The sequence below is a fragment of the Clinocottus analis genome, unplaced genomic scaffold, assembly GCF_023055335.1.
Source record: "Clinocottus analis isolate CAN_PGR_092001 unplaced genomic scaffold, fCliAna1.0.p SCAF_7, whole genome shotgun sequence".
Lineage (NCBI taxonomy): Eukaryota > Metazoa > Chordata > Actinopteri > Perciformes > Cottidae > Clinocottus > Clinocottus analis.
Genome location: NW_027176229.1, coordinates 17111737 through 17128964, shown reverse-complemented (window position 1 = coordinate 17128964; position 17228 = coordinate 17111737). Strand labels below are relative to the sequence as shown.

The following is a 17228-nucleotide window of genomic DNA, read 5'->3' as shown; positions in this document are numbered from 1 at the left end:
AGAGAGGGACGTCAACTGGAGGTGCGAACAGAGACGAAATGTTCAGTGAGATGGATCACTCCCTCACTTCTAAAAGAGCGCAAAACTATTGCCAGACACACAAACTTTACTACTTTTATTATTTTATTTTTTTTATCAAATGTTGTAATAATGTCAAAAAAACAACGGTATATTTTTCAGGCATACAGCGTGTAAGTCACGTTAAGGAAATAAACCCATTGGACCAGAATTTTAAGATTATTCAGTAGAAAGAATCTGAGTCTAAATTCCAAGACAATCAAAATGTTGACTTATATTTGTCAAACAGTTGAGTTTAAACTTGTGAATTTATGTCTGAATAATAGATTTATCATAAAAGGTATGAGTTTAAAAAAAAGAGCTGGATAACAAGACACAGACCCCAAGTGGAAAGGAGGGATCATAACAATCTCTATTGCCTTACATATGTCTTCTTTAAAGTTATATTAAGTCTGTATTTCAACATTTTATTATGCCTTTTTGCTGGCAGATCAGTTTTAAAAGAGGGGGAATGAACTTTATGGCAGCTGTAATATGAATCTATTTGATGAATAGTGAATGAACATAGAAACAAAAATGCAAACTACAATTCCAATTATATGCATTTTCAATGTGTCCACGTACACGCAATGTGGAGTTAATGATTCCACTTGCCATCACTGGCCATTATTTGCAATTATTACTGGACCATACTATTTATATATTATTTCCTCTTAATTTTGTCAATTTCATTTACAATATATTATCATTATAGTTTCCCATTGAAACGAGCGTGTTGCATAACCTTAGCACCCTCTGTTGAGTGTCTGTTTACCAGTCTGCAGTATGCTATTGCTGTGGTAGGTTGATCTATAACGAGCTCTGTTATATTTACATGTTTTTTTTTCTAATTTTGTTTTGTTATTACCATAGTTTGTGTTAAAAATGATAATTTGGCGTAATTTATAGTTTACCACAAGGTTGGTAACATTGTTTGTTTGTTTGCTCTGGCAGTCCACCGTGTTTAATGCCATTTATTAGCAATGTTTTTTGTAGTTTTAGTATATCGATTCAGCAGAATATGCCATTAAAATTAATTTAGATTATTCTGTGTTGCTATGGGGTGCGTGAATCTGTGTTGAAGATTACAGTGCGCTCCCCTCTCCTCTATGAAGTGTTTACAACCTGTCCAACATGTTCATCTTCTAAGAACTCATGAATATGTAGGAATGCTTTCAACCTGGATTGATTGATTCTTTGCTCTACAAAGTCCAGTAAAGTCCAGGCTACATGTTGGTGGAAGAGGTTTGAGCAGCATTGCAAACAATTTACTGTTTTAGAAACCATTTACCCATTTTGTTTCAGGCACACAAAAAGCTTTGATATCCGAGTGTTGCTGTGGCTGCTTTCTTCCACTTGAAAAAAAATCCTAACACTGCTAGGCGATCACATGATGGCAAATACGTCTTTCATTCTTTATCTGTCACTCAATGCTAAGCCATAATTATGAGATAATATCTGATAATTACGACGTACAGGATTTTACTTTTTTTAAATCAGTGGCGTAAATGGGCTTCCACAATAACACTATGTACGTAAGTTCCTGACGGTTGCCGGTGTAATTTGTAGCTAGCAGTGTCAAGTGTAGCCACTATTTGGTGAAAGAAAAGAGATTAAGCTATTTTGTGTTTAGGAATATGAGAAATACAGCAGGTTATACTTTAATACCGTTGGCACTGTAGAATAGGTATGTACTATCTACTCTCCTTTGAATCCCTTCCTATGTAAATTGTTTTTTAATGTTTTGTACAAATAAGCATTACAGTAAAGCCCTTGCTGAGGAAAAAGCACATAACACTGGGATTATTAACCCTCCTTTTCAGAGGTGTATATTGAGTGTGACAAAAACAGAAAAAGCCATTGAAACATTGCATTTTTACAATAAAATGAACAGAATGAGTAACAATTGCTACAAAAAGAAATTAAAAAAAGACAGGTCAAAATCTACAAACTTTTGTAGCATAACCTTAAATGACTATCACTGATGGTATGTTTACAGATCAAACGTATACAAAGCATAGACATTCACCTTAGTACAAAATGATAAACAGCTAAAAAAAAAAAAAACAATCATGCTTGATAGGGTGATTATGAAAATTAAAAGAGCTTTTCATCCTTGTGTTCCAAACGAAGACTGTACATTTTTTAATTTTTCTTCGCCAAACTTCGAGGGGAACTTTTAAGCAAGTCTCTGATCCTAAGGTATGTCCCTGTGGCTTCAGCAACCTCAGTGAACTCTGGCGTTTCTTCAAATGGAACAATGCCAGCCGCAAACCTGCTCCGATGAGGAACAGCTGCTATCTTCTCATCGTTAAAGAAATCTAGATTTGGGCTCCGCGGGTTGTCTTCCTCACATTTGACTGGACCAGGACTCTGAGGGCTGACATCTTGGACATTGACTGGACCAGGACTCTGAGGGCTGACATCTTGGACATTGACTGGACCAGGACTCTGAGGGCTGACATCTTGGGCTTTGACTGGAACAGGACTCTGAGGGCTGACATCTTGGGCTTTGACTGGGACAGGACTCTGAGGGCTGACATCTTGGGCTTTGACTGGAACAGGACTCTGAGGGCTGACATCTTGGGCTTTGACTGGAACAGGACTCTGAGGACTGACATCTTCGGCTTTGACTGGAACAGGACTCTGAGGTCCAATCTCTTGAACCCTTGGTTCCCTTTGATTTATAATAGTGTGGCAGGTTCCTGCAGGCTTTGTCGTGTCCATCATTTCTTCAACTACCTCTGTTTTGGTGCAGACATTAACAGGTGTGGACACACTTGTTGAACTGGGTACAGGTGTTTCCGTTGCAGGTGTCTCACAGTCACTATTAGTGGCAGTATCAGCATTTTCTAGAGCTGCCCAAATCAACCTCTGCTGCTCCTCTAGCTCCTCCAATGTCAATTCATCCTCCGTTTCGTCTGCAGTGTCATCGACGACTACCCATTTATTCCCCCGTAGAGCTGGGGAGCCGTTAGTTGGTGTAGGAGGGGGTGTACCTTTGGGGAGCGGTGGGGGAGTGGGTGTAGCCGGAGGAGTGCCCCGGGGTAAAGGAGGTGGTGAACTGAAGCAAGGGGAGCCAGGGGGTAGCGGAGGTTGGAACTGGAAATCCCCATGACCTTGATGATACGGTGTTCCTGGGTCTGAAAAGAGACATACAAAAACAGAAAGTGATTGTTACTATTATTCTGCATTAGAGCAATACATAAAAACAGAGAAGCTGCTTTCTTAAATGTAACATTGTAAAAAGGCAGTTTTTTTTATTTTTTAAATCAAGTCATGAAGCAGCAGAGTAGATATCGAGATTAGGAAAATTAGAGATTACTGCTTTAGTCTTTGTGATCAAGTAACTTGTGAAGGAAGTGTTGCAGAAAAACTTAACCGAGACGAACATTTACCTGATTCAATGTCCATGTCCGAGCTCCTATCGGAGTTCCGATCAGGAGTGGACCTTGTTTTCTTCCTTTGCTGGGGAGATGACTCAGATTCATGCCGTCTTTTGTTGCAGGTGGCACCAGCCTGTTGGCAAGGAGGAACACATGGAATGAAAATATTTAAAGAGCTTTGCCCAAATGCTGAGTTATTAAACAGCCTCTCTTCATAGGACTGTGCACTGGGTTTATTGTGAATGGCAGTCTAAATGGGATTATGAAAAATAGGCTCCATTGTATGTGAAAAATAATTGTTGTCTGGAGGAAAGTGGCAGGTTGAGGCTGCATTCACAATAAGTCTGTTAAATGTGGGCAGTGTGTTAAGCCTAGGCAGTGAAGACCGCAGGGGGGCTGAGGAAAGACAAGAAGAAGAAAAAGCAGTGGCCTGTGGCGAATAATTAATACAGAATCATCTTTTGGATAAACTCAACCTGACGTCACGCTGCCTTGGCCAATCACATAACCTGCAATCCAGAGCTGTGCAAGCCAGCCATAAGGAAACAAGAGACACAGGGGAGCAAAATGGTGTGACTTTATACTCCCCTGTACATCCCTCGGCACCTCATATTTAAATACACTTGCCACTTTACTTTACACTTTCACATAATCACTTAATTCCAAGCACTTTATTTACATTTTTATATTCAATTGTAAATATTCAGTAGACCTAACTGTAAATAGTCATGCTCCCTTTTCATTGCACTGTTCTATGTTTATCATTAAATGTTATGTATCTCCCGCAAGGACAAATTCCTTGTATGTGGAAACATACGTGGCAATAAATTGTTCTGATTAGATTCATTTTCATTATTTGGTCACCTTATAAAAATGTACAGCATCTGCCTGTACTCTGCTCTCATGTCCAAGTATCAAGATCAAGTACCAAGATTGAGGGTTATAATAATTCTTCAACAATTCTTATGGAACAGTAGAGTAACTCAATAGCTTCTATTAAAACTGTACGTCTCGTTTTAAACAACAGTGGAAACATGGAGAATGAGAACATGTCGGACAAATAGCGCCCAAGGTATATGCAAGCGTTTCTATGTAACATCCAGAAAGTTTGGTTTGAGCGGCGCAAGGCTGGTGTGGCCTACATTGTTTGAGAGGAAACCCCAAATTACTTTAGGGACATTAAGATAATTACCTTGGGGAAGTTTTTTGACAGGTAGGCTGCATAGTTGTCCTTCAAGTGGTGGGTCTGCATTGGAATTGAGCCATACTTCATATACTCCTGGAGTTCAGAAAAATAGACAGAAAAACTTTAAGCTGTGCAACTGTCTCAAAGATGCTCTGCCACAAAAAAATCTGGACTCAAACAGTGTGCGGCATTAGGATGCCATTTCCTTCTGATAGAAAAAAATACAATTATACCTAAAAGATAATCCATGTACTGTATTTGCATAAATACATCTTAAATGTGTAAAAGAAAAAGAAAAAAACTAGGTTATATTGTAAAACTTACATCTTTCATTTCGGGTGATGCAGGTACATTGAAGCCTGGGAATTCCACCAGCTTGGAAACATCATAAGAGATGCTTTGTGCATTGGTATCGTCTGTCAATTTACCAACAATTGAAACTAGAAAACAAGGTAAAAATGTTTTTTGTTAAACTGAATTTCAGTACATATTTTGTAGCCATCAACAACATTAGTGCAACCACACAAGTGTAAATTGAATTTAAAACATACCATTTCCTTCATACAGTGTTATGCCAGAGTTCTCCGTCTCTGCCTCTTTGAGCCAACCTGGTGGGTAGCCGAGCTGCCTCATGCGGTAAATTAAAGGAGGGAGGCTGTTGCCATCAAGTCCCATTGCTGTCAACAACTCCTCACTGTTCAAAGCAGAACACAATGTAAAAAAATACATTAAGAGTTATTTTTACTTGGTACAATAGATATTGAATCTGTTTTTTACAAAATAACAGTCCTACCTCATGACTCCTGGTTTGTATTTAGCAAACCGCTCCTCCACTTCATCTGCATGGTACCGCTGGTTACTCAGCATGGGCTGGTTGTTGTTGTTATTGTTCTGATTGAACTCCTTTCTTCTCTCATTTATTACAGCCATGTCTTTAGGCTAGGAAGGTAAATGTGTATAAATGTGTTAAATCAAAACCCTTCTTATATTTAACCTGAGCTCATACCATAGTAATGGTGACTTATTCTTACCTTGGGACAGTCTCTTAGCTGATGGCCACTCAAACCACAGTTAAAACACATGGATTTGGGTCTACAATGAACATATCAGTGATGGTTTCATTATACAGATTTATGCCACATAGCAACAAAACAAAGCAAGTCATGAATCAAAGATGGAAACTGAATAAAGCTTAATTAATAAGCTGGCATACCTTGTGTCTTTCATCTCAATTTCCTGTCCATCTGTGCCAATGACTTGTTTGAAAACCTGGTGATAGCTTTGCAACAATTCAGGAAGTGTATCATCTTTATGAAAAACAAATCAACAAATGATTTATCTTTTCTATTTTGACACCCTAACTGAAGTCCCACTTATATGCTGAATATTTTACAATACATTTCCACTTTTCAAATCAGGACATAGTTACTTTGAAGGGACCATAATTCCATGGCAATATTATTCTCAAATGTGCAACACACAACAGATGAGCTGACGTACAAGACTGTCAAGTTTAGATGATTTATCAATTTATCCATCTTAAAGATACGCTGGAATGTCCCAACCATCTGTCAGCTGGGGGTTTTCATTCACCAGAGGCTGTCCAAGTTTATCAACACTGAATGTGGAGAAATATTGAACACTTCCAACCACCTAAGGCAGGAAGATATGAAATAATGAATGATAGTAGCATTACATGTAGAGTACTTGAAGACATTTTCTTTTCCATGTGGTGAGAAATTGTGCAAAATGCAAGTCACTGAAAATATTAGTAAATACTCACTTTAAATGCTTCAGTTGTTGTTCTGACACTACTGGAACAGGACTTCTGCAGATCTTCTTCCAAAGCAAAAGCTGAATGCTTCATACAGGATACAACATTTTATTTTTGGCAAATTTAAAAATATATCAATATTAAAATCACAATAAAATACATTTTGGGTAGACACCTGAGGTTTCATTTGAAAGACGGTCTTTTTCTTTTCATTGCTTAGTTTCTGGTGCTTCAAAATCACACTGCAGACGCAATCTTCAATTTCTTGACGACAAAGCCTAAAAGAGAAATTAATTTTAGTTGTTTGTTATTAGTTTAGATATTAGGTGCACACACAGCAAGGTCATGCATATGCTGTATTTTCATCATATTAGCCATGATGTAAAAACTATAACAAGTGTTGGCAAAATGTTTTAGTACCAACAGATACAATATGTTCAACAGTACAGTACATCACCCATTCGACAGTCAACTTGGAAGACAGACGTGACAAATACAAGTAAACAAATAAACCTATTTGAGTCCTTACTTTGAAATAACGTTGTTGGCATACATTATTTGAAGAACTGGCCCGTCGAGGTTGACATCTTCAACTGTGATTCCGCTGTAAAGTCACAGGAAAGATCGGTGATTGTCAGCTAACGTTAGGGATCAGTTTCTATTCATTTATTAGCACATTAATAGTGTCAGCTAACAATAACGCTAACCTACCTCGGTCGTATCAGGATGCTCAGTTTTCTTCTCAATTCTTTATGTAATCTGCAAGTTAAGGTAATAGACAAAAGACAAACACAACCATCAGCACACACGCCGCGTAGTTAGTTTACTGTTTTGGTTGGAGATGCTAACCGACGTTAGCTCGTGCTACACCAACAGTGCTAGCACACAGTTAGCGCATCTGACAAAAGGATATTCTCCTCAGTGAGCCTCTGAATGGAGTCATCGCACTCCTCCAGTCGGCTTGGGAGCTGGCTCGTCTCCTCCTGGTCCTCCTCATCACTTGAGAAGCGTATATGCGTCGGGACAGGCAATGCGGAGTCATCTAGCAGCTGAAAGAGCTCACTATCCCCAAAATCTACTTCAGCCATTTTTAATCTGTACAGGAAACGAGTTCAGAGGCGAAAGCAACTGTTCTTCGTATCCATTGGTCCTCCTAATGTCACGTGTTAGGCACACGTATCTCACGTTTGACAAATTATTAAACCCACAGTGTTGTATTACAGGTTGGCATCTCAGATTACAGACCAAATAACAAGGGATAGGACAACAGCGTTCAATTTTGTTTGAATATGTATAGCTAAATCTGGAAATTGCAAATAAGCCACGACCACACAGCCCTTAGAGGAGCCCCGTTGTTTCATAGCGGCTTGCTCTGTCCGTAAAACAGAGTTGAGGGTTTACAACTCCATGCTCGCGGTTTAATTTGTTGAGGGAAACAGTTCGCTTTTTTTCCCGCAGCCGTTGGACTTCTTTACTTTCGTTTCAAGTATTATTGTAAAGCATTCGCATCCCCACCGAACAGGTTATTTTCATCCCGCAATGACAAGTTGCTCAACTATCCCCTTAACTTTACCGCAGTGGGACGGGGATTCACGCAAAATTCGCTATATTTATTTGGTGAATCTGACATCCTTCAGTCTGACGAAGTGCTCCAACAAGGTGAGTGCATGCTCACATACATCAAAGCAAATGGTAGATTTGTTTGTGTAACGATATTTTCCATAGCCCCTGGTTTTAGATTAGTAGCAACACTGCGCCCTAAAGGGCTTGTACAAAGGCAATACAGTAATCCATGTGTATATGACTTTGATTTATGACTTTTTGCCAGTAATATACGAAGCTATGGGCACATCTATGGGTGACACTCGTTGTATTTCTGAGTCTTACGCCCTCTGGCGTTTCGGAGAATAATGCAGGGCATAGAGTATAAACGACTGCAGTTATGCTTAAAGCTCGTGCCCCGTCTGCTGCTCGCGCGTGCCACGACGTGAAGCGCGAATATAAACAAAGCTTTAAACTCTACAAGTTAAGAGGTGCACTGCACGACCATAGACGAACAAGCGCCGCGACAACTCGCACCTCACGCAAAGTTGCTCACTATTGACAGCATTGCCCAGGGCATGATGTGAAACGCCTGTTGCCTGATTGAAGAGCTGATTGGCTCCTCAATTCGACAACCCACGTTATGTAGAAGTCCTATTTTTCTGTGTAATTGTAAAACTTGACGCTTGACTGTTGGCTATTAGTCTCATGTTGTGCAATGAAGGGTGAATCCAAAAACATATTGTGTGATTGATGATAATAATAGTAAAGCTTATTTATAGAACATATCAAAATAAGCAGCAAAATGTTTCAGACATAATAAGAGGGTAACATACAATGCTGATAAAGCCTAATGTCAGTCAAATGATCCATCACTAACTTGTGCATTGTTCATTTTGTCTTCTTTATTGCAAATTACTTGCACCCAAAATGAGTGTGGGGAAGAGGAGTCTGGAACTACAACTGTATAAATGTGTTATTTAAGAGGGGCTGGATGATTATTACTATACATTTATATTTATATATATATATATATATATATATATATATATATATATATATATATATATATATATATATATATATATATATATATGACATTTTAGGAATATCAGTGGCAGGTCGTGGATTTAAAACCTACGCCACTGAAGAATATCAATACCAGTATATCACAACACGAACCATCTCTGTATCTTTTTCAGAGTCCAGTGGTTCCTCTTTTTTTAGGAGCTGATGTCTTCTCCAACACAGACATCCGCACAGAGAACCATCCCAGATACCACGCCAAGTTTGCCAAGAAAGGATTCGCAACAAAAGTAAATTTTTCCTCAGGTAAGGTATGGAAGAGAAAATTGTACCAACCACAACGATAATTTTGCTTCCACCACACACAGACTAAGATACAGTTTCCTGTTGCAGCATTCAGGTTCAATGGGATGAAAGTACACACTGCAAATAACAGCATGTGGTTCTACAGCATTCAGGGACTTTTTCGAGTAGTCTTTGAGATGTACAGTAAGCAAGAGCAGCTCGCTGTGTTAGAGAACTTCCAGGTATAGTACAGTTAACATCATGCACGTCTTTACGTTATACATTTGCTTTTTTTTTTTAAATATACACCCCATGATCGATTTTGTTTTGTCTTTCATTTGTAGGATGTTTGGAAATCGCAGATAAATGACAGCCCCCTGAAAACGAGTTACAGCCTCAATGTGCAGCTTGAAATGCCACAACCTCAGCATTGCCATGTTGGCAGGGAATCGGTGGATGTGTATTATGGTGACACAAGCGATACATCGGCAGATCACGATTATTGTTCTTTTCCCAAGAAGAGCTTGCAGGTAAAGCAAAGCCAGCAACTTATATCCACATTGAGACAGAAGTTACACAGCTTGGAAGACAAGCTCTCCTCTGAGACTCAAAGCAACACAGAACAGCTGGAGACTATCTTGATACTTTTGGAGAACATTGACCGACACATAAATGGGACTCTAGAAGAAAAGGATACAACAGAAACTGTGTTAGCCCTGCTCAAGGCCAAAGACTGGGGCTGTGCGCATTCAAGTTCCCTGCTTTGTGGTGTAGGACGATGGCTCGGGCAACAGTTTCATGCAGCCAATGGCAGCATTAGCCAGAGAGTGGAGGGCTTTAAAGTGCAGCATATCGAACATATTAGTGACTTGCCACCTGCAGAAGAGCTCGTTGCAGAGCTTTTCCCAGAAGCCATGCAAGCACTGCTGCTTCATTGGATGGGCTTAAGTGAAGAGTCCACTATGGAGAAGAGACACAGCGAGTACCCAATCCTGCTCCTTATCCTTGAGTTTGCCAACCACAACCTCATCACTGGTGTGGCGCATGTGTTGTACTCCAGCCTCATATGTAAATAGTTGTTTTCAATTAGGTGTCAACACAAAGACCAAAAATATATCATTTTACAGTATCATAATACATACGTTTATTACTATCGGGTTTGGTAACAACTAAAGCTGGGTGACAATTAAATATTGTTTTACTCTTGGAAATTTATTGCCATGTTGTAATTTCTTTTATGTAATGCACAGTTCCTAAACACAGTTTATATATCCTCACATGTATGATTTTGCCTTGTATTTCTTTCTGAATGGAACTTGGAAAAAATATTATAATTTGGAATTGTTAAGGCCCAGTCCTGGTAACATTGAGTTAATTTGAATGGAAATGTAATAAACAGATATCACAAATACAAATGAGGTGATGTAATAAAAATCTTAATCAACATAAAACTCATTTATTTCAACATTTGAATTATGTGATTTCTCCGGTTGAGCACATCTTTATCCATGGCAATCTAAAAGACGAAATGTATTACAAGCCACAGTGGTTATTTTTTTCAAGTCGGGAGAAATGAATCTGTGGGATTCTGATAATGCAAAATTTACTTCAGATGCTTTTCGCTAAATGGATGTAAACATTGTTCACTTGAACCACATTATATTCAGTTTGTTGAAACAGTCACATATATATTCATGTTTGTTTTTTTTAAAAACCTACCACATTATTCAAAACAAATATCTAATATTTAACCAGTATCAACCAGTCAAACGGATGCCTCCTTTTGCAAAGTTTACAGTACAGATTCATGAACACTGAGACAAACTCAGCATTTGGCTATTTACATTATAATGTTCCAATATGCAAGATGTTTGTCTATAAATAAATTACAGATTCAGAGAAACATCTGTGCAAGCTTGAGCGCTAACGATGAATTGATGGTCCTCTGTGATCAGATGTGTGGCAAAGACTAGATGGAATCCATTCCACGTGAGAATGAGGTGGTGAAACCAAGGCCCATTCCTCTCTGGGTGTGTGTCTGAGACCGAGCCATCTCATACTGAACGTCAAGATTCCTGAACATCTCCTCCTGCTTTTGAAGAGTCTTCAAGCCCTCCTCATTAAGTGGTTTGGCAACTTCAGCTTCATCCTCTCCCTGTATAGACACCACATTCAATTAATTCCAAGAAATTATGATCATAAAGATTGAAGTAGTAAACAAAAGATTCTACAGCAGTATCAAATATCCATTCGTTAAATACAATTACAATTGTACTTGCCTTAATACCCATTAGTTTGCGGAATTTAACATTTTGGTTTTTGTTTCCAAAGCTCAGCTTCTCCCACAACTCAGCTGTTTGTGACTTGTCCTTAAAAACAGAAATTATTTTCATCAAGTAATAAGCAAATATAAACATATTACAAAATTGTATATGTATAAATACATATATTTTTAAACGAATTGACTAGGAAATGCTGGGCATGCATGAAACTGCTATAAATAAGAAATACCATCTACATTTCATCTTACCCCTTCCTTTCCCTGCCAAAGCATTTTCCTCTTTTTCTCCTGCTCCGCAAACTTCATGGGGTTTACAGCGGACGGGTTGTAGTAGCTGGGTACGGCGATACCTGTCTCTGCCAGTGTTCTCGCTTGAAGGGCTGCCATCTGTGCGGCCATGGCTATCTGCGGCGTGACCTGGGTACCAGAGGCCAGGAGGGCTGCCACATTTAGGACAGGGTTTGAGGTGGCCGCTGCAGCTGTGACTGCTGCAATAGGGGCCGTCACTGAAAAGAAAATACACAGACGAGTATTATAAGTAACTAATGCTTGACTCAAATGATAACTGTTTAAAAAAAGAGAAAAGGGCACAATAAGCCCTTCTTACCTGCAACTATCTCCTGTTGCTGCTGCTGCTGGTGGTTCTCTAACAGTTCCTTTTCCTTCTGCTCTTGCAGTTTCTTGGCTCTCTCCAGCCTAGAAGAGAGAATATCATGTTACTCATTTGTTATAAAAGCTTATTGTTCCCACTTATGTTTATCTAAAAGTGATATTACGTGTAATCAAAACAAGTTGGAGACAACAGCCACACTTCATTTGTACTTTTTGGAGTATTCTTGCTTTCATGTAACAGGGGGTAGTGAGGATTTGAAAGAAGATGAAAGAAGAGAAAGGAGGGGTAACGTGCAACAAAGGTCCCCGGCCAGACATGGTTTGTGTCTTAGCAACCCGGACCACAAGTACACCCCACTTATTGCCATTTAAGATTCCTTGTTTTCCTAATAATGTGGTTTGATAAACAAAAATGCTCCCTGGGAAATGCAACTTGGATATAGATTAAAGCCTGAAGCAGTGGTCTACACCTTTCATCTAAATAATTTCAAGATTGAATGGTGGCTGATTGACAACTTTAAATGTATTTCTCCATTTGGTTCCATTAATGCTACCTAATCTGTGCTTTGCCTGCTAGCTATATCATATTTTTAAACTGCGAGGCAATAGCAGAGCAGTAAAAGTTTTCGATCTTAAAGATTAATTTGTGTAGCCTGCTATTAAATAGATGCAATAAGCACCTCTACCATTTCTTGGATTTGGGTAGAACAGAACGACCACCCATTTATATTGTAAATGCCCTATAAACTGTTGCCTTGCCTTCTGGCCAGGGCCTCTTGTGCATCCATAGCTGCGTTTCGGCCCCGGAAGGCAGGTGGATTAACAGACCTGCTTCGACTCTTTCTGCGCACTTTCTCACTCCTTTTCTTTCGCTCCCTGATGGAACAACCAAAAATAAATAAATAAACAAAAATCAATGAACATACCATTAATAACAAACAGAATGGTGAATAAGAGTTAAACAATACTTAATTTCCACAAGATATACTAATAATTCAAGTTTAATTGAAGCTCACCTGCTCTTACTGCGACTTCTGCTATGATGACGATGTTTGGTCCTTGAACCGGAGCGAGACCTAGCTTTCTTCTTCCTCTCCCGGCTGCGTGATCGCCGTTTGTCCTTACTTTTGCTGTGAGGCCGTCTGAAAGCAACAGGATTCATCAATACAAATAAACGAAATTCCTGGCACGACTCATAGTGCTACCATACATGGATCCTTGATACATGTTAAGAAGATTATATACTGTTTATAAAACATTTTGTGGTATTTAATGAGACAAGAACGTCCACCACAGAAATGATAAGAAATGTTTTCATTTATCCCAAAATATTCAGAGTTATTAAACAAAGGTAAACCCGCTGAACATATTTCTGTATGGAATTTATTGATCAGACTAACCTCTCTCGTGAGTGTGACCTGGACAAGCTCCGGCCCTTTGAGGGTCTCTTGTCTTTGCGTCTGGATCGCTCCTCTCCATTCTCCGCTGAAAGTCTCTCTGGCTCTTGCCGCTCGTCCGTTTTTCTGTGTGATTTTGATGGCTTCTCAGAGTCCCTTTTTCGTGCCTGTTTTAAGAAGAAGTTGTCTCTTTCAGGAAAATAGTGCAACAAAAAGAGTTAGTACCATGGCTTATGGCAGACGGTATGTAAAAAAATGTTTTTTTTTAAAACCACTTTCATAACATACAGAATGTCATTCTGTGAGCATGATTGCAAGTGTGGGCAGGCCTATAATATGGACTTATTTGAATACACTAATTTCAATAAAATTTCACTACAGGCAGTCTGTTCAGACTGCACCTTAGTCCATAAAATAAAAAAAAGGCCTGCTCATATTGTCTGTGAATGTAGCACTGGAAGTACATAATGTTGAAGGATCCAAACGATTTTTGTACCATTTGTAAACATAATGCACTTAGTGAGAGTCACTTTGGATTTAAATGTAATATAATAATGTAAATAAGCAAACTAGAATGTTGGAAACATTTTCCCCATCTTGTAATAGTGTGTATGCAAATACAATCTGATTCTCTGGGGGAAAACCGCTTTAAAAATCACTGAAGCGGTAAAAGTAGGGATGGGCAACTGACTTACTTTTTACAGCTACAGCTTCTTTAATTATGTCATCCAAATCACACAATGATAATTTAACATGAAAAACACTTGCTAAATTAAAATTATGCATTCCTACAATACCCTTTTTTGTGAGATTTAATATCCTATGTGAAATTTGATGTTATAATAGAGTCAAACCAACTTTAATTCATGTGAACATAGTTTGGAATGGGTCTTCATTAGTATGATGTGGCATATCACTAAAGGGGGAGGCAGTAGATTTTACTCTACATCCATTTGGATAAATAAATGTTTTCATTATTATGCCCATTCCTAGCTGAAAGAATTGTAAGAGTTAAATATTTTTTCTCAACAAATAGTGTGAGACAAATAGGAGCTTGAGTGGCAGATAGTTACCTGTCCCAGTAGTAGACATATTATTTTGCTATGTCAGCAGGGTCTTCTGTTCAGTCTCTTCGTGCATTAGCACGCTGAGTATGATTTATTATAGAAATGTTATCATGTGATCCTACACACAGTATTTAACAAAAAAAATCTACTCTTCACCATTTGATATGGTAACAAACAATGACCAATATCCAAGGATTAAAGCATCCTTGAGACATGTCAACATGGGGAAGGTAAAAAAATATTAAAGAAAAGACCTTTCCATGTAAATGAGCCCATCTCAATCTATTTCTTTTTGTTCTTAATTTTGGTTACTGGAACATTTTAAACTGTATAAAACATACTCACCTCCACCTAAAATTAACGAGGAATACAACTTTATCGTTCAAAAATCACATCAAATGTGTTTCTAACCATAGAAATGAATTGATCAATTACCTCTTTACTCCTGCTGCGACTCCGTCTGTATTTTCTGTCACCTGGAAACAGCAGTAAGCAGATTTCTTATAAATATACATTTACCTTTTCAGCAGACGTGTAAAAACAAAACGAGATTGCAAAGAGCACATATGGACAAATGCTGTCTTCTTAGTGTGTATTCAGAGTATACCGAGAACAAATGTCAAACCATGGCCCCAATTATTCTGGCATTTTCAGCACTGTCTGGGTACGGTTACTGTATACTAACGTTTTCGGTCTCTGGAGCGTGACCTTGAACGGGAATGATGGTGTTTGGAGCTCCTGGGGGATCTGGATGACTCCATGCTGTGTTTTTTTCTGTGATGAACTGGGGAGCCTGTTCTGGTCATGTCTACCGAGTCATTGTCGCTTCCCTGGAAGAAATGAATACACGACAAACACATTCAGCGACTACTCCTGTTAATTTGTATGGCGACAGAGCAATGTATCATATTAAAATCAAACAATTGCCACCAATTGCTAAAATGTTATAGCTAGCTAAAAAATATCTGATTTTAGCACAGCAAAGCTAAGGCATCTGTATTTGTTTCAACTCACTTGGTACACATATATATATATATATATATATATATATATATATATATATATATATATATATATATATATATATATATATATGCATGTATCAATACTGTGGAAAATGGGAAATCATAAAAAATATCCCATATCTGTATATATATATCAATACCTTGATATTTTTAACAATAATATTGTATTGCATACATTTACAAAGGCCCATTAGAAAACTATATAACAGCAAGGTATGTATGAGATAACTGTAAACCAAAACAAATATAGTTGCACAGGGACATGTGTTTTAATGTCCCTGTACCAATTGACTTCATGGCAGTAATCCTTGTATTGTTTTGCTCATCATTACCATTGCAAATAAAACACTCACAATGACAATTGTGATGTCATATACACCCTCATTTCATAATTTCACTGCATCCAAAATGGGATTTTACATAAAAATGTAGATGCTTTGTAAATTGTATACCAATTACAAGAGCTAAAATTGAGTTTAAGTATCTTTGAGATTTCTCAAAGAAGCTATTGATTGATCATGATCATTATGCTAATAGTCGTTGGTGTTAGACAGTCAATGTCAACTAGAAACAGGGGGAATTTCGATAAAAAAAAGATTTAAGTTAACCGTTTTAGTAAAAATGGGTTTAAATGCTTAAACCCTTCGTTCACGTTTTGTCTCGCGTGTGCACAATTCGAGTTATTACTTTCGTAGTGATGACTGTTTTTGTTATCTGTTGCATAGCCTTAAGCTGATTAGCACTTTTCAAGTCACTGTGCATCCAGTTGTATATAGTTGCATGTACCAGCCTTGAATATTGGTACTTTTTTAAACTTGAATTAAAAGAGGCCCAGTGAGATGGTACGGAATACTGGAAGTCAAGCGGTCAGGTCACCATACATACAATTACATCCAAAACATAGCTTTTAAACGTGCTATCAATAGCACTAACCGTAGTAAACTAACGCTAGATCGTTAAAGTCAATAAACAATAATATTGACCATACGCAATGTTAAAACGTGGCTAGCGAACGGTTCTGAAGATTAAATGAAACACTTTCTCACGAAATACGACATCCGCTTGATTTTCTTGAGTGTCATGACATTGCTGTTTCGGGCCATTGAAAGAAAAACAGTTAGCCAGCATGCTATCTACACGAGCTAATTCTTACTACGTTCATCCCTTCGTCAGATAGCAGTTTCAGCTATAGCTAGGGCTCTAAGCTAACGACGCTAACCGCCATTTTAAAGAAAAAGTATTTCTAAATATAACAGAAATCCTAAACCAACGTCGCTTGTATCTCCGTGCATTATGTAGCAAGGTCTTGCATACCGTTGTATAATTGTACTCACCGACATAATCCTGAAGCCCACTGTGAGTTATATCTAACTTCGTTGACCGTGCATACGAGCACGAAGCTGGTACACTGCCGTTGTCTTGCTCAGCTAATTTGACCAGGGTTGCCAGGTTTGACCTCTTGTATCCCATACATTAATGTAACCCAGATAGAGAACTGCGGACCAAACAACAAAAACGTAATGATAATCTGTAATAAGAGGATTTAGGGTGGTATTCTTTTCTTCTTTTAAAATCCCAAACAGATGTAAA

The 17228-nt window shown here is 38.3% G+C and overlaps 3 protein-coding genes across 3 annotated transcripts; 1 reads left to right on the top strand and 2 right to left on the bottom strand.

Annotated features, from left to right (window-relative positions):
* Window positions 1-1870: 1870 nt before the first annotated feature.
* zcchc8 (zinc finger, CCHC domain containing 8) lies at window positions 1871-7498 on the bottom strand. Its single transcript, XM_068566859.1, has 14 exons — window positions 7317-7498; window positions 7115-7157; window positions 6933-7007; window positions 6579-6681; window positions 6413-6490; window positions 6179-6282; window positions 5843-5908; window positions 5661-5721; window positions 5423-5568; window positions 5181-5323; window positions 4954-5069; window positions 4636-4722; window positions 3456-3576; window positions 1871-3200 (listed from the first exon to the last, which is right to left on the bottom strand). The coding sequence occupies exons 1-14, from the start codon at window positions 7489-7491 to the stop codon at window positions 2203-2205; spliced, it is 2316 nt and encodes a 771-aa protein (XP_068422960.1). The 5' UTR covers window positions 7492-7498; the 3' UTR covers window positions 1871-2202.
* A 225-nt stretch (window positions 7499-7723) lies between these two features.
* On the top strand, window positions 7724-10696 carry si:ch211-110p13.9 (uncharacterized protein LOC562347 homolog). Its single transcript, XM_068604899.1, has 4 exons — window positions 7724-8062; window positions 9148-9277; window positions 9365-9498; window positions 9601-10696. Exons 1-4 carry the CDS (start codon window positions 7943-7945, stop codon window positions 10330-10332), a joined length of 1116 nt encoding a protein of 371 aa, XP_068461000.1. The 5' UTR covers window positions 7724-7942; the 3' UTR covers window positions 10333-10696.
* On the bottom strand, window positions 10697-17221 carry rsrc2 (arginine/serine-rich coiled-coil 2). The gene is made up of 10 exons (XM_068604900.1): window positions 16973-17221; window positions 15299-15443; window positions 15049-15089; window positions 13550-13713; window positions 13166-13291; window positions 12909-13025; window positions 12145-12233; window positions 11787-12043; window positions 11536-11625; window positions 10697-11411 (listed from the first exon to the last, which is right to left on the bottom strand). Exons 1-10 carry the CDS (start codon window positions 16976-16978, stop codon window positions 11226-11228), a joined length of 1221 nt encoding a protein of 406 aa, XP_068461001.1. The 5' UTR covers window positions 16979-17221; the 3' UTR covers window positions 10697-11225.
* Between the last annotated feature and the right edge of the window lie 7 nt (window positions 17222-17228).

Excerpts from the sequence above, each read along its gene's own strand:
- zcchc8 (XM_068566859.1), bottom strand. The coding sequence starts at position 7,491 with ATGGCTGAAGTAGATTTTGGGGATAGTGAGCTCTTTCAGCTGCTAGAT. Across the intron at positions 7,158-7,316 it reads TCAGAGGCTCACTGAGGAGA|ATAAAGAATTGAGAAGAAAA; the intron begins ATATCCTTTTGT and ends CTTGCAGATTAC. Across the intron at positions 5,070-5,180 it reads AACACTGTATGAAGGAAATG|TTTCAATTGTTGGTAAATTG; the intron begins GTATGTTTTAAA and ends CTTGTTTTCTAG.
- si:ch211-110p13.9 (XM_068604899.1), top strand. The coding sequence starts at position 7,943 with ATGACAAGTTGCTCAACTATCCCCTTAACTTTACCGCAGTGGGACGGG. Across the intron at positions 8,063-9,147 it reads TGACGAAGTGCTCCAACAAG|AGTCCAGTGGTTCCTCTTTT; the intron begins GTGAGTGCATGC and ends TATCTTTTTCAG. Across the intron at positions 9,499-9,600 it reads CTGTGTTAGAGAACTTCCAG|GATGTTTGGAAATCGCAGAT; the intron begins GTATAGTACAGT and ends TTTCATTTGTAG.
- rsrc2 (XM_068604900.1), bottom strand. Across the intron at positions 13,714-15,048 it reads GTCGCAGCAGGAGTAAAGAG|GCACGAAAAAGGGACTCTGA; the intron begins GTAATTGATCAA and ends TTCTTAAAACAG. Across the intron at positions 11,626-11,786 it reads TTTGGCAGGGAAAGGAAGGG|GACAAGTCACAAACAGCTGA; the intron begins GTAAGATGAAAT and ends TCTGTTTTTAAG.